The sequence below is a fragment of the Syngnathus leptorhynchus genome, chromosome 13 (assembly GCF_054491065.1).
Source record: "Syngnathus leptorhynchus isolate UIUO chromosome 13, UIUO_Slep, whole genome shotgun sequence".
Lineage (NCBI taxonomy): Eukaryota > Metazoa > Chordata > Actinopteri > Syngnathiformes > Syngnathidae > Syngnathus > Syngnathus leptorhynchus.
In genome coordinates this window covers 10,906,367-10,921,933 of record NC_141207.1, presented here as the reverse complement: position 1 = coordinate 10,921,933, position 15,567 = coordinate 10,906,367, and the positions used below count along the sequence as shown (strand labels likewise).

The 15,567-nt window shown below is 48.6% G+C and overlaps 1 protein-coding gene across 2 annotated transcripts in view; it reads right to left on the bottom strand.

Annotated features, from left to right (window-relative positions):
* LOC147047714 (disks large homolog 4-like) overlaps positions 1 to 15,567 on the bottom strand; it is a 29,351-nt gene that overhangs the window by 52 nt on the left and 13,732 nt on the right. For both annotated transcript variants that reach the window (XM_085928492.1, XM_085928491.1), the window contains exons 5-23: positions 10,962 to 11,015; positions 10,249 to 10,299; positions 9,733 to 9,857; positions 8,901 to 9,070; positions 8,623 to 8,759; positions 8,301 to 8,445; positions 7,767 to 7,899; positions 6,576 to 6,732; positions 6,396 to 6,498; positions 3,583 to 3,697; positions 2,371 to 2,553; positions 2,062 to 2,125; positions 1,869 to 1,884; positions 1,700 to 1,750; positions 1,474 to 1,575; positions 1,196 to 1,368; positions 1,004 to 1,113; positions 825 to 916; positions 1 to 679 (exon numbers count right to left, since the gene is read on the bottom strand). The exon at positions 1 to 679 is cut by the window's left edge and continues 52 nt beyond it. In XM_085928492.1, coding sequence (XP_085784618.1) covers positions 573 to 679; positions 825 to 916; positions 1,004 to 1,113; positions 1,196 to 1,368; positions 1,474 to 1,575; positions 1,700 to 1,750; positions 1,869 to 1,884; positions 2,062 to 2,125; positions 2,371 to 2,553; positions 3,583 to 3,697; positions 6,396 to 6,498; positions 6,576 to 6,732; positions 7,767 to 7,899; positions 8,301 to 8,445; positions 8,623 to 8,759; positions 8,901 to 9,070; positions 9,733 to 9,857; positions 10,249 to 10,299; positions 10,962 to 11,015 — 2,088 coding nt within the window. In that variant the 3' untranslated portion in view covers positions 1 to 572. The remainder of the gene's footprint in view (positions 680 to 824; positions 917 to 1,003; positions 1,114 to 1,195; positions 1,369 to 1,473; positions 1,576 to 1,699; positions 1,751 to 1,868; positions 1,885 to 2,061; positions 2,126 to 2,370; positions 2,554 to 3,582; positions 3,698 to 6,395; positions 6,499 to 6,575; positions 6,733 to 7,766; positions 7,900 to 8,300; positions 8,446 to 8,622; positions 8,760 to 8,900; positions 9,071 to 9,732; positions 9,858 to 10,248; positions 10,300 to 10,961; positions 11,016 to 15,567) is intronic.

The window sequence follows — 15,567 nt, the reverse complement described above, 5'->3', positions numbered from 1 at the left end:
CATTTCCAAGCAGTAACGGTACAGTACTATACGTATGTTTTCTATCTCGGCCCTTTAGTCCAACATGCCAGGGCACAGCACATTATTTATTCCAACTTGAGGCAGTCTGGCAGGGAAGTGGTAGGATAAGAGCGAAAGGTAGAAAAGTCAGAGAAACAATCGCAGCTATTTAAATCGAAAGTGGAATGAAAAATGGGAAAGAGAGAGATTTTGTCCCCATAAACACGAAAGCTACAGCGTGCAAAAATCTGCTTCTTGGTGACAATATTAGCGTTACAAACCCATATGTGAACGCATTACCCTTGGTATATACGTATGAAAACAACAACAACAGCAACAAGCAAGCGTTCATGAAACCAATCAATCAGATAATGGTACATATTCAATGGATCTGAAGCACGTCCTTAAAGGTTAAAGGGAAGCGGGCTGCTTCTGCTGCTGCTGGAAAAGATACAAGCCTGGCCTGGCCTCCTCGGGACTTCCCCCCGATAGCCAAGCGTTAAGTACGTGTGTCCACAGAGTATATCAGATGTGGGGAAGCTGCGTTGTGCTGCCAAAGTTGCAGCATTGACTCAGAGCCGCTCCTTGGTGGCCACCCAAATGTACGGACCCGATTGCTCCTCAATGATCTGCTTGGCCTGGGAATAGACTTCCTCCAGAGTTGAGCCATGCACAAAAGCTGCAGAAAGGGCAAAAACAACAACAGCATGAACACATCACGATTAGCATAGCAAAGGCAACTCAAGCTTTTTGCTACTCTTAGCCCCTTGGTTGTATTGCAAATAATAACAATCGTACATTCTGATAGCTATACAAGCGCTTACCGGTGAAATATTCGGTGAACTCTTGCTCCAATCTGACAGCTCTGTCGTAGGACTTCCTTGCCTGCTCCTCGGTCAAACGCTTATTCATCTCTCTGGAGAGAGAAACACACACACGTGTCCCAGTATCAATGTAACGTGCGCTCATACTTTTTGCTACATTTTTTGTCTTTCTGACTCACAGGATGTTGTCCACACTGCGTGGCCTAATGAAGATGGCGATGGGATAGAGGCCTGCCAGCTGCAGACGCTTGATAGCGTTCCCAGATACATCCAGTATACAATGTTTACCCTGAGAGGAGACGAGAGGGAGGCCGTCACGGACGCAAGCGTTTGGACACCACGCTACCTTCCGTTGGCTTCCTTTGTCTTACTTTGTCAGCAACTTCTCTCACCGACTGTATACTGGTTCCGTACAGGTGGTTGTTATACTGTCCCGCCTCGATGAACTTGTGCTCCTGGATCTCTTGTTCCATGAGCTCTCTGGAGGGCATAAAGTGATAATCTCGGCCATTCACTTCATAGTCCCGCCGTGGCCGAGTCGTGTCTGAGGAGAGAAGTGCCAGTGAGCGTTCCGATCTCTTCTTCGAGATCAAAGGCCACTGCATCTCCACGTATATTTGAACCACATCGAAATCGTTGAAATACTCACGTGGGACACAGGAGCCAAACTTGTCGGGAAACTCGGAAATAAGATCATCGTTGACTCGATCCTTCATTGGTCCAAGAATGATAACGGGTCTGGTGTAATTGACTGATGGATAGAAACGGATGAGCTTAGGCAACAGATTTCCCACAGTTATGTTCCCCATTTACGAACGATATGACTAAGCCATCTATTCGTCAATGATCTTTTTCTCTTTGACTGAATCACTGACCTTCCTGCTGTATTACTGCTTGGTAGCTTAACAACACCTCCTCCTGGCCAACTAATTGGACACACAAAGAAAGATTGGGGAAAGAGAACAACATGGCGCATATGGAAGCTGCCAAAGTGGAGTCAACATTTTTGGAGCGGCAGAGGTCACAGAGAACACGTTGACTTACCCCGTTCATCTTGATCCTGCACAGAGAAACATAGAAAGAAACTTAGAAAGAGACCAAATGTCATCAGTCGGTCGGATCCTTGTACGGCTGGCTCAAAGACGTGCGCGTGTTCTTTTCATTGGAAACCGGCTCAGATTTGACTGTGTTCTGACACACAGGATGACAACGGCTACTTGTTTGATCGCTAACTCACCGATCGATCCTGATTCTTGCTCGCACAGGCTGTCTTTAACCTTGACCTCTCCTTCTTCTCCACTCTGTGAAAAAAAAGGTGGAAAGTTCACAACTTTAGAGTGGTCATAAGATTCCTCCGGTGAACACACAGCCAGGCTATTGATTACTGTATGACCATGGAAAGTTCTCTCTTGATCCAATTTCAAATCGCCAGCTAAAAATGCAGGCAATTTGTCTTTCATCATCAAGGATTACTGAGGTCAAGTCCACGTGTTGATGGGATGGATGCCAGGAGAAGGCACTTTTCAGGAGCCCGCCCTCAACCAACCTTCTGCGGCTGGGGATGACTCCAACCTCCGGGCAGTTTGGGGGAGGGGGGCTGAGGTGGCGCGCCGGCCACCAGTCTTCTTCGCCAGCGCCGCTCACGTGAAGGATGTCTCCAAAGCGGAAAGGCAGAACCTGATTCGGGCTGCTCGAGTCCGACGCGCTTCCCTCATAGTCAAAGAGCGCTCTGCCAGAAGACAATCAAAGGGATTTGCCTTCAAATGATTCCATGATATGAAAGCTGGAGGTGAGGTGAGGCGTGACGCCTTCACATGGAAAATAACATGAAATGTGGCACTTGAACACAAGCGCTGGAAAATGTGTTCACATCTGTTAACAGTCGCTGTTTGTGCGTGCACGGCTGAACGATGAGCAAAATGCCAAAGCCGTCCACAGGGAAACAACCTTAACAAAAAAAAAATAGGGCAGCGCTGTGTGGCAGTGTGTGAGAGAGAGAAGTAGAGCTGAAACAAGAGCCACCCCACTGCCTTCATCAATAAAACAAAGCAGAGACGACAGAGAAGGGGAAATTGGGGAGGGAGACGGACGGATATCGTCTGCCTGCCTGCCTGCCTGCCTCCCAATATTTGAAGGATTTGGGCTGAAATGTTCATGCGGCAGGAGCAAGGCGGCGGGTCGGCCGACCACCTTTCATGTCCATTATTGAAACCTTTGCGTGCCCCTCCCCTTTGACTCTTCTGAAACTATCTCTCCTGCTTGGTGTGTGATTTGGATCCATGTGTGGAGTGCAACACAAAACACACACACAGCAAGCAGAATGCAATTGGAATAGGACGAGAAATTCATCTCAAGTCAAATATTGGTCAAGAAAGAAATGGCAGCTCGCGGCTTGCGCTTTAGTGCTCGTTCAAGCCATAGTATCGGGTGTACAATGCCTTCGATACCCAATTTCCGAGCATTAGCTTTACGGCTTTCCAGATGACAATATTGATTTGAATGCGTTTGGCACGATGTTACTTTGACGGAGCCTTGTTTTATAATCAAGGTCAATGTCAAAACAACTCGTAGTCAATTCATATTCTCGTCATTGAACGTACAGGAATTTCTGGGATCTCATTTCACGAGTCAGGAAACACATCGATTGAAGCAACAATAACTCGTGATCAAATGGTTGGACATAAACAGACGTTTAAAATGACGACAACAACGGCGGCAAAGCAAAAGCACTCTCAAATGTCACAAGGTCCTGACGTACCTGACGTAAAGTGTCCGTTTCTGAGTGGACCGTAGTGACGTGGAGCTGGAAGTGACGCTGCTGCTCATCATCTGTTCCCTTAGGTCATGGATCTTTGCCTCAAAACGACCGTATTCTGCACAAGGGAATTGGGGGAAACCTTCTTTGAGTAAATTAATACAATTGAACAAGTGTGGCACTTTTATTGTGGCGTAAAAGCGGAGATGCTAAATATCCATCCAAAAATTGCATCCTTTCACCTTGGCCAAAAATATTGAAATAGCACTCAGGCAATTATGCTATGCGGCCGGCCGATGCTACGTATATATTCCGTCCCGGCCAAAATACGTCCAAATCTTTTGATCACACTGGTTCCAAAGGCTGCAGCGAGACTCTGCAGCCCTCGACCATTATGGGGGGAAAAAAAAGTCAATCAAAGCATGCTAGTTCGCTTACACTTGAGGTACACAACTAACCTCAACCTAACCAAAACCTTTTGGAGGAAATCCATTTCCCCCCCCCATCACTGACCTCCGTCCATCACCTTCAATCTTACGGCATTGCTGCATCTAATGGCCATACCGATATTTACATGAGCATATTTGGAGTCAACAAAACTGTCGCGTGGGATTCAAAGCAAGACGGCGGACACGACCGTAAACAGGGGGAAAGGACACAAAACAGAGAAGAGTGAGTTCAGGCACGAGAGCTAAATGAGGGGAAAAAGCCAAGTTTCAAAAGTCAAGAAAAACATTGTTGGGAAACCAATGAAAAGAAGATTGCCACAAATCAACTCAAGAAGAAAAGCGGAGGTGCTCATCATCGCGCATGTTGCATGGCAGGCAGGCAGGAAGGAAGGAAGGAAGCTAGCGACTGAGTCCTTTCAGCTTCTGTCTCTTTCAATGGTGGTACTCACATGCTGACGGAGGGACGGCAGGCTGGGCTTGCTTGCTTTCGTGCTTGCGTGCGTGCGCTATGATGCTGATGAGGCGACTTTTAGATGAGTGTCAGTGCCAGAAAGCCAGAAGGAGCGCATAAAAAAGACCCAGAGTTCAGAGCACCTCCACGTGTGAGCCTGCTCCAGTGGAAATATGTCAAAGTAAGTGTCGAGATGCGGAGAAAAAAAAAATGGGTCGATTTCAAAATCCTTCCAGTGCCGCTTGGCTGCTACAGAAACAACAGATGCTAAGGCTCTCTCTCTCTCTAGTGTGCTCCTCTTGTTCGCTGTGCCCGCTCCTCCCACTATGACAGCAGCTTGCTTTAAGGCGCAGGCAGGCACGCAGCCACGCAGGCAGGCAGCCATGCAAGGCAGGCAGGCAGGCAGCCACGCAAGGCAGGCAGGCAGCCACGCAAGGCAGCCAGGCAGCCAGGCAAGGCAGCCAGGCAGCCAGGCAAGGCAGCCAGGCAAGGCAGCCAGGCAAGGCAGCCAGGCAAGGCAGCCAAGGCAGCCAGGCAAGGCAGCCAGGCAAGGCAGCCAGGCAGCCAGGCAAGGCAGCCAGGCAGCCAGGCAAGGCAGCCAGGCAGCCAGGCAAGGCAGCCAGGCAGCCAGGCAAGGCAGCCAGGCAGCCACGGTTTCCTCAGGTCACTCATGCAGCTGAAATGCGAGGCGATGCCAGGCTCTCCTGCCCTACTTTGGCTCAGGGAGTGACAGTCACCAGCACACATTCACAAAAAGCTTTAGCAAGCATTTTTCCTTTCGATTGGAGGGAGTTTTCACAAAGCCCTCACTAATACGTACTGTGTTGGCCTAAAAATAAACCAGTCTTGGTTTGATTTGGGATGCGTTTCATCTTCAGTCATGAGTTTCTCTCTCTCCACTCTTTGAATTGCCATAGTATGAATTCATTCACGGCACGTTTCTTTTCAATTTCAACTGGCGCGTCACGGTCAACGAACATCGCATCTCAAAGTAAGCGAGAAAGGGAATCAAAAGCACCAGACAGCTCATACGCACCTTTATCTGGAGGTAAATCAGCATCATTAACGCTATTGCACTCACAATGTCACTGCGATCCATCACACAATAAGATGGACAATCATTTTTGCACAAGCCTCCTCCACTTGATAACAAACAGACGAGTGGAGCTCAGACACGGACTGTGACACTCGTGTGTAATCCAAGCGACTAAGACGGAAATCAAACAGAAGGCTTGACTAGAGTAGTCCCACAGCAGGAAAGGAAGGGGGGGAAGCACATTTTAAAGTTGGATGCTGCCAAATCAGCTACTATGCACCTAGGAAATGATGCGCGAGATGAAAAGGTTCTGAAATACACCACAATGATGAGAAGGAATGCCACGCAGACTTGGACTGATCAAGATATCACACGGAAGCAATAGTTAACCCCAGCAGCACAAACATTTGCCCATTGGCTGTACCTGGGGCGCCGGCACACTTGGCTACTCAAGCGCCACTTGCAGCCAGCTCCTTTCATCAATCCGTTTTGCCACTGTACCACTACGTTGAGGTTCATAAATACGTCTTTTCTGCTGCTGCATCATCACTACTCTCCGCCGGTTCTGCATTGGATGACAGCAGGTGGTGTTCCTCGGATAAATAACAGAAGGTTCAACAACAAAACACGCACAGCGTGACTCGCTCATTCGAAGGAAGCCTCTATGTTTATGTGGTGGAAGCAGAGGGCACACCACAGGTCGCCGCTCAGTATTGCCACGGGAGCCGGACAAACACGGCCTTCAAAAGGACACGCGTGCATGAACAGAAGGGCTGAATGAAGCTCAGCTCAGCCAACCGTCACTAATCAGCACGCAGAAACGATTCCTGCTTGACAAATCCTACATTAGCCGTGCCATTAGCACTTGGGTCGCACTCACCTTCCGGTTTATACTGCGCTACAACGGTGACAGTTTGTCCCGCGTTCTTCAGAGCCGCAGCCGCCTGCTCGTGTGTCGCCGTGGACAGGTCAACTCCGTTCACCTACATCCAAAGACATACTTTCAGAAAGCAAACCGAGCCAAATGCAAAAAGAACATCTCGACTCGGCACACACGTACAGAGAGGATCCGGTCCCCCTTGTGGAGTTCCCCGCAAAGATCGGCCGGACCACCGGCCAGAATGAAGGAGATGAATATTCCTTCGCCGTCTTCTCCTCCGACGATATTGAAACCAAGACCCGTAGAGCCTCGTTGAAGCAACACACGCCGAGGCTCCCTAAGGGAAAGAATATGAGATGATTTATGAAATATTTTCATTTCAAAACGGGCCCTCAACGTATGCATGTGGACAGCGGTAAAGCCAACTGAACCCATATGCGCAAGAAGGGAGGAGTGACAAGACAAACACCATTCATCTGGAAGGAAAGGAAGGGGAGCCTTTTAGATGTGAAGAGCCATGCATTACTGTACAGTTGAAGAAAAGACATAGCTCACTACGGGTTGCCCAGTAGATGGCGCTACCGTATCATGAAACGCAAATGTTCAACATGATAAAGCATTTTCCTCGGTCGTACTATATTGTGCAAATCCTAGATTTCAGGGTTAGGTATATCCGTATAGATAGATGTATATGTCTATATATGTATACGTGTACACACAACCACATACACACACACACACACACGCACCCCCCCCCCCCCCCCCACACACACGCACACGCACACGCACACGCACACGCACACGCACACACACACACACACACACACACACACACACACACACACACACACGCACACACACACACACACACACACACACACACACACACACACACACACACACACACACACACACACACACACACACACACAGGCCACCAGCACAAAGCAGAAAGAGCAGACATCCAAATGACCATTCAGCAGTCAGTCTGCAGCTTATCAGATTTATTATAGTGAAAAGATTATGATTGGGCAAAAAGATGATGACGTTGGCAGTCATATTCTAGTAACCACGGTGACGCCGGTTGAGTGACGTGGATTGTGATAGGCTGTAATCCTCCCATTAAAATGGATTAAAGATAGTAAAGCAGCCCCGACCCGACCCCACCCCACCCAGAGTGAATGTACACGTGTCTACGTATGTGACCTCAGTTTACATGCCAGATGAAAATTCTGATTGCCATCTGCCAAATCGACACAAGCATGCGCACGCACACGCACGTCACAACCTTGTTAGCAGCGCGAGCAGAGGTCAGGCAATGTAAAAGGTCGTTCACCTTAACATGACAAACATTGGTCTTTTCAGTCTTACCTTGTGAAGTCGTCATTTTCCGTCACGGACCTGGGCATTGGTGAGTATCTGGGCGTGGTCAGTGGGGCCGGGCTGACAGACTGGCTCCCGCTCATGTAGGGGCTTATGTGATTGTCATGATGTGAAGGGTAGGCTGGGATCAAAACAAAAGCAGGTCTCCTTAATCATCCAGTCACATCGTGTTCAAGTCAACATCGTGAATTAGCTGTTATCAGAACTGTCTCGAGCATCTCATCCGATCAAAACTGGGTTGTGCTTGACCACGTTTTCTTTTTTTTTTTTGCAGTGGTCGCTGGGGAAGAGGGTGCACTCAAAATTGTGATCATCTTTTTTTCCAGCAAAACACAGCCTGTTTTAGAAATGAAAAAAAAAGCCCATTTAAAGTTGAGCCTACGTTCTAACCATCACGCATGCCATTCAAGCACAGGTGGCGAGAAATTTGCTTCAACAGCATGTCGGCAACATCCAGTCAAATAGCAAGGGCTGCCGTTCAAGCTCGTGTCTATTTGACTGCAACATCAAGCACATACTTACAATTGGTGACATCGGGAGGAGGAAAGCTTTCGTTGATAAAGACAGAAGTGTGTTTGGCCACGCGTAGGTAAACAACATCTGGGGTTGACTTTAGGGCTGCGACTGCTTCCTCGTGAGAAACCTCCTCTAAAGAAGATGCGTTTACCTGAAGACACATCATTAAATGGATGGATGGATGGATGGATGTGTTTCTATTCTATGAGACATTGCGATTTCCTAGGAACGCAGCAGAGCGGATCATTTGCACATGTTGGTATGTGTGTTCAAAGCTCATTGTCAATCGCGATTGAGATGTAAAAAAAAAAAAACAAAAAAAACTTACAGCTACAAGTTTGTCCCCTATCTGTAGCCGGCCATCTTTTTGTGCAGCACCCCCCTCAATGATCTTTGTCACGTAAATGCTGTTGTCACCTGGAACGTGTTGATTTCCCACTCCACCGGCTATACTAAATCCCAGGCCTGAAAAGATACGATCGACACTTGAATCTTCATATACGCTTCATATTCCGGTTAGGTTTTATAGTCCGGAAATGAGGGGGGAAATTGACTTTTTTTTTTTTTTCCCCCTTCTTCAATCAATACATTTGCAAGTACCTTTACCTTTGGGTCCTTTGACCAGCTTGATATCCACCATTTTATCAGTAAGGCTCTTCTTGCGTCGTACGCACAGTCGGACCAAACCTCCGGCATCCTTGAGTGCCTCCACCGCCCCGCTGTGGGTCACTTCCCTGACGTCGGTGTCATTGACCCGGACGACGGAGTCGTTCACCCTGCGCGACAACATCATATAAGAGCTGCTGCACCAGTAGCTATTCAAATCAAATCTGAGGCCGTCGGCAAAAGTAAGAGCCGATACCCGTTCAAATGCGCGGCCGTTGAACAAATGACGGCATCCTCGTTTCTTCTACTTAAGGTACTACATTTGCTCCGACCAATGTATTCATGACAACGGCCGTATTCCAGATAGATGCTTCGCTGACCTTGAGCCAGACCGGACTGTGGCCGGCATCCCATCAGAAATCAATGCGACCGACCGGGGGAAAAAAACCTAACAAAAAAACTGCACGTGTTTGATAAGAATGATGGAGTCTCTTGCGAAAGGGCAGCGCTCCGACACAAACTCTTCCGAGAATGAAGAAAGCACAAGCCCGCCCGGCCCCTCCCCACGTAAATGGATTGCGCCGCCATGTCCGTCGTATTTGTTTCAAACGGGTAAGCCGTCCGTATCTTACGCTCGGCCGCCCCCGTCGAAACTCTTCCGACAGGAGAGCCTCACGGAGGGAGTGACGGCGGCCGATTTCGGGCTTGACCCACTTTCTGATGCAAAATCCACTTCACGGGTTGCCCGAAACGGTGCTTTGATCCATTCCGACTTCAACATTTGACTTCAACTATTATCTTCGACTGTATTCTCAAATGTGTGTGCGCTCACTTGAGTCGCCCATTCTGTGCCGCGGCCCCTCCCGGTATAATCTTGGTAATGAAGATGGACGGATCTTCTCCAATATGGGGATTGTCGGTCCCTCCTGCAATACTGAAGCCCAAACCCGAGTTACCCTGCGCACAAACACAGATGACGGAGGTCAGCGTTTTCACGGCAACACGGCCGCTACGTACGACTTCTAATACAAATGACGAGGCGGTAACCATTGCGATTTTTTGTTCTCGATTTGCATGTATGTGTCTTGAAAGCGGCGGCACTCGAGCAGACAGATCCAGGTCACAGGAGAAAAGAAGACGCAGCCAGAGGAATGAATGGCAAGAGAGCCTCAGGGAGCGCGAGAGAGAGAGAGAGAGAGAGAGAGAGAGAGAGAGAGAGAGAGAGAGAGGAGAGTACCATTGAGAGAGGGGACACGACAACGCACAAAGAAAGGAGACGAAAGAAAGTTGGAGGAAATAGTCATAGCTTTAGAATGGTATTGGTACAAATCCTTCCTTCCGTTTTTACCCGCTCCAATGTGATTTCCTCATATTCAAAGTCTGCTTCCGTTCCATTGACCTGTTTGAGACGGCATATGTAGAAAGAGAGAATGGTACTTGTGAGTATGGATGGAACAAAACAAAAAAAGCCATCACAAAGTCTGTCAACTTGTTTGGATTGGACTCAAATCAGATGGAATGATTTCATATTGTCGCATCCCGGCTGGCATCCCGAGCAATCGCCTTGCCTTGTCTGTAGCGGGTGCTTTCACATGACTACATTTCCATCATTACGCCATATACAATGTCAAAATTGCCGACGAGGAATATGAATAGAGATTATTCTTGGCCACTCAAGTATTCTACGGCATCGTGGAAAAGAATCATGGGTCACTTTTAACCCTTGTGCTTTTATTGAAAAGATATGGGCAAAAATGAAACTCCTTGGAGTTCAGAGCAATTACGTACATCAGAAAGTTGGACGGCGATTTGCCGTGGCAGCTGGCTAGCGGTAAAATGCCCGTATTCTTCTGAATTGAACCGTTGTATCCAGAGGTACGGAAGCAATTAGAGCGCAAGCATTTCTGGATATCAGAGCATGTCGTAGCAAAATAAAACACGTCTGTTTTGCATTCCAAACATTGGATTTCCCGACCTCTGGATATCAGAGCATGTAGTAGCAAAATAAAACACGTCTGTTTTGCATTCCAAACATTGGATTTCCCGACTTTTGGTACTCACATATGGGGGGGTGTCCACAGTGTCTGTGTTCACCACCAATGGAGGGGGGTTGGCCTGCAAAAGACAAGACACTTCATGAATTGATGCTCAAACAACAAGAGCCCCGCAACAACTTACTCGTCTCATGTTTTGGTACAGCATGTCGAGTAAAGCTCGCTAGCGTGAAGCCACATGGCGTAGTGCACAGCCCTCACGACAGACAATACTAATTCCAATTCAAAGCATCATCATTGATGAGGCCCACTCCCTCAATTGACATTCAAAGAATCCACTTGCGATGCATCCATCATTGATTTGCCACTTAGCAGCAAGTGCATGATATGCTGCTGGAAACAAAAAGCCAAGCTCTTTCTTGTCCATCTACCGGTGATTGATCTGAATAGTAAAGCAAAAGAACGGATGAAGCAGACGCACGAGCTTTCCTTTTTTTCTGCTTCGTAAATGCTCTTCCTGGCTCAACCGCATCTATTTTCCCCCATCTCAGAGTATATGAACGCAATCCAATATCCCGTAAAGCAAAAATCCGCTGGAAGGAAAATTTCAAGCTGTGTGTTCATAAAGCAAATGAAGTGTCCAGCCAGCATCAGTGCAACAAAGCAGGAATAGCATTTATCGCTCAATACTAATCTCAGTCTCTCTCATCCATCTATCCATCCATCCATCACATCCCCTGATCTCTCTCGTTCGCCTGCTCGCTCTTTGTCTCTCCCTCTCTCCCTCTGTCTGTCTGTCTACCACCACGTGTCCAATCTGTCAGTCATGCTGAATGGACGCTTGATCCCACACGGGAACCGAAAAAGAGAAAGGATCAGAGGGATTAGTCGCATGGTCGTCAACTCAACAACAGCAACGAGGAGCAGAAGGTGCACATGCCCGCGACCCAAAGGCACAACAAGTTCAACATCGGCCTTTTGGAAAAATATTCCCCCAAATTCCGAGCACAAGTGGCCAAAGGCACTTTTAAATCACTCATTTAAGATTTCCAAATGGATGAAACGTCTACAAAGGAATTCATCTTGTTTCATTTCATCATTTGTCAATCTTACTTTCATGTACCAATTTAAAATCTTTTATTCATTTGAATGCAACATATTTCGCATTGAGTTGAATCACAACATTGTTTTGCAACAGTTTATTCATCTCACCTGAAAACTAGGCCCTGAACACTCACTCGCTCGCTCACATGAAAATGTCAAAGAAAGAAAGCAAATCTTAACTGAGAGGTAAGAAGAAAATGACAGCATATGTCCAAAACAGCTTGAATATGATCAGATTAAGGACAATTTCAGATCAGGCAACACGCTGAGCTGAGCTGTGCCGTCATAAAAAATGGACTCTAATCCCTACTCTGGTCAAGAGAAGAGTTCTGACGGTTAAAAAGACTTCTCAGGTGTATGAATAGGACAAACGCTGGTCAAAAAGGAATGGCTCACAATGGCTTTTGGCAACTTTGAATGGGAATTGGACACAGGCCCTCATGAAGACTCATCAACTGCTTATCCATAGTCGTTGCCTATGCAACCTACCTGGACACGTACATGGGCTTGTATTTGCGGAAAGCGCTGAGTGGGAGCGCCGGGGGGTTCCACCGAGCGGGCGGCCCACAAGTAGGAGCTCCCAGCCTTTGCTTTGCTTTGGCTCTTTGTCACCGTGTCTTTCAAGTTCTGGAAATTTCCTCCAGCGGCCCTGTGGGCTAGCTGCGTGGGCAACGTGCTCCAGCCGTAACCATCCAGAGCCGAACGCGCTGACGTCTGCGCCGAGTGAAACGGATGGATGGAAAGAGACTGCGAGCAGTGCGGCAGAGGAGGAGGAGGAGAACATTGGGATCGGTAGTCGTGGAACAACAAGTTGTGACTGTTGGAGTGACTCTGCAGCTGCTGCTGCTGATGCTGACAGAGTTGATGCCACGACGGCGAGGAAAGCGGGCGACCTCCCGAGGCAAGAGGGAGAAAGTCTTGCCCATTTGGAGAAAAATGCTGCTGCTGCTGCTGCTGCAGGCAGATCTGATGATGGCTGGCCGAATGCAGGAGATGATTGGGTGATTCCGGCGCCAGCTGGTAGTTGTGGAACGGCGGCGGCGCTAGATGACAATGACTCGGAATGTGGTAGTAGCTGGGTGAAGGCGAAGGAAGAGGTTTGGGCGAAGGACAGCCTTTTTGACTACTGCGCTTGGCCGAGTGGAGGGGGGAAGGCTGCCATTGAGTTGTCTGGACTTGCAGTAATTTAGGGCTACGCTTGGAGTGATGATGCTGCTGGCTCTTGCCGGACTTGACCTTCCCTTTGCTGGATTTTCCCTTGGAAGAGCCGGCGGCCTTTTTAGGGCTACAACAGAATTCGTGGCTGTGGAAGTAAGTGGTCATATCGGCAGGAAGGCCACATCCGTGGCGGCCGCGTCTTCTTTGCCTCTTACCGCTTGATCGCCTTGACAGGCAGGGATGACAAAAGAGGTCAAAGAACAACTGAAAGCGACATTGGACTTTTCCCCTTCCTTCATTTGTCTCCTCCGTACAGTCCCTTGAACAGGTCCGCGTTGGTGAAAAGCCACGAATTGAACAAAGCCAGGTCTTGAAGTGTGACAACGAAGCTCAGATGGGCGACGCTCGCTTTCAGTCTTTACGTTAGGACAGAGTGGACGCAAAGGCTGCTCCTGCATCCCAAAGGAAGGGGCTCCAGTTATCTATCGGTTTCTCAGATAATGCACCTCCTCCAAGTTCGGTAGGCAGTTCAATCATACTCCGGCTTTGTTTGGGAAATCCAGTCGGTCCACTTGAGATGTTGCAGATTTATATTCCGGGAAGGGAACCCATAGCTAAACACACACATCTTTGGGAAATGAGAGTCAGAAGGAATAATCAAGAAGAAAAACCAATGCTCGCCCTGATCTTCAAAACTTGACACCAGCTCACATCTTTCTTTCTCAGATGCTGTCATGTTTGTGCCTCCTCGCTCTCGCCGTCCCGCTCCGTACAACTGGGATGCGCTCTCGCTCGTCCCGGACCGGCCAATTAGGAGCTCGGGCGCTCTTGTGCACATGACGGCAGCCAGGCGTGACTAATCGATAGGAAAGCAGGGCTCAGCGCTGGCGGTCAGCGTGGAAGAGTATGATGCGTCCCGAGCCGTGATTGGTGGAGAACCTTTTTGTTCTTCTTCTTTTAAAGCAAAACACGGCAAGCCGGGTCAGTTGCCTGAGTGTTTCTATGCGCTGACCTAGTTACTCACAAGAATGCATCTTTTTACAATTCCAATCAAGTTGTGCAAAACGTAAATCAAAAGAGAATAGTGCAATGATGTGCAAGAACATTTCAACTTTGATGACTAGAAGCACTACGGAACGCAAGCCGCCTAAATCGGTGTTTCATATAAACGTTAGTCTTTGATACTTTAGCGTTGAAGGCTATAGATTTGTTTTCTTTTCTCCCTATCTTTATAGTTGAGGAATTGAAATGATTCCATGACGTTAGCGCCTGCCTGCCTGCCTGCCTGCCTGCCTGCCTGCCTGCCTGCCTGCCTGCCTGCCTGCCTGCCTGCCTGCCTGCCTGCCTGCCTGCCTGCCTGCCTGCCTGCCTGCCTGCCTGCCTGGCTGCGTGGCTGCGTGGCTGCCTGCCTGCCTGCCTGCCTGTCTGCGTGGCTGCCTGCCTGCCTGCCTGCCTGCCTGCCTTTGGCCATCGACAGCTGCTATTTGACAATGAACATGGCTTTGTGATTTCTATCAATAAATGGCTTCGAGGTCCAAATCTATGATGTCAGCTAATACGTATATGGCACATGTTGCTCCTCGAAAGAAGACGGCGTAGATAGAAGCGCCTGCCCATATAAAGGAAGCAGGGAGATGATGAAGGAAAGCTGGTTTTAGTGTTGCGCGTGTACTGCGTAAAGTGCTGTCAGGGCTGTAGGCTAGTTAGCTAGCTGCAAGATGATGAATAGCCAGATGAATAGGCAAGGCCATGTTAAATCAAGCCAAGACTAAAATATTGCTTGGAGGTAACCAGGCAAGGGGGGAAGGAATCAGGCCCTTACTCTATGTTGCCATGAAACCAGAATAAAGTAAGGATGGTGAAGAAAAAAAAAAAAAAGACAGGGATCTTAAATGACGACTGTTTGTGAACTTGCCATGTGTATTTTCTGCACTTTTGCAGTGTAACTACAGTTGTGATTCTCAACAGGTTCTCAGGCATTGCATTGAAGACCAATCATTAAGATCCTTGCAGCAGATTTCTTCCTATGGTGAAATGAACTCAAATTCTGTCTCATGCAGTGCACCGGCCCACATCCAGCCGGCCGGCCAGTCACCCACCCGGCCAGCCACCCGGCCAGCCACCCGGCCAGCCACCCGGCCAGCCACCCGGCCAGCCACCCGGCCAGCCACCCGGCCAGCCACCCGGCCAGCCACCCGGCCAGCCAGCCAGCCAGCCAGCCAGCCAGCCAGCCAGCCGGACAAAGCAACCGCGAGCCTGCTTTTTAATGAATGACATTCAGTGAGGCGGACCTGGCAGCTATTGGCCATGGCCTCTTCTACTCTGCTCAACAGTGAGCGTTTGCTGCCTCCAACTGCTTGCTTGTATCAGCCTCACCTCTTTACGTTTACCATTGTTTATGGTGCACGGCG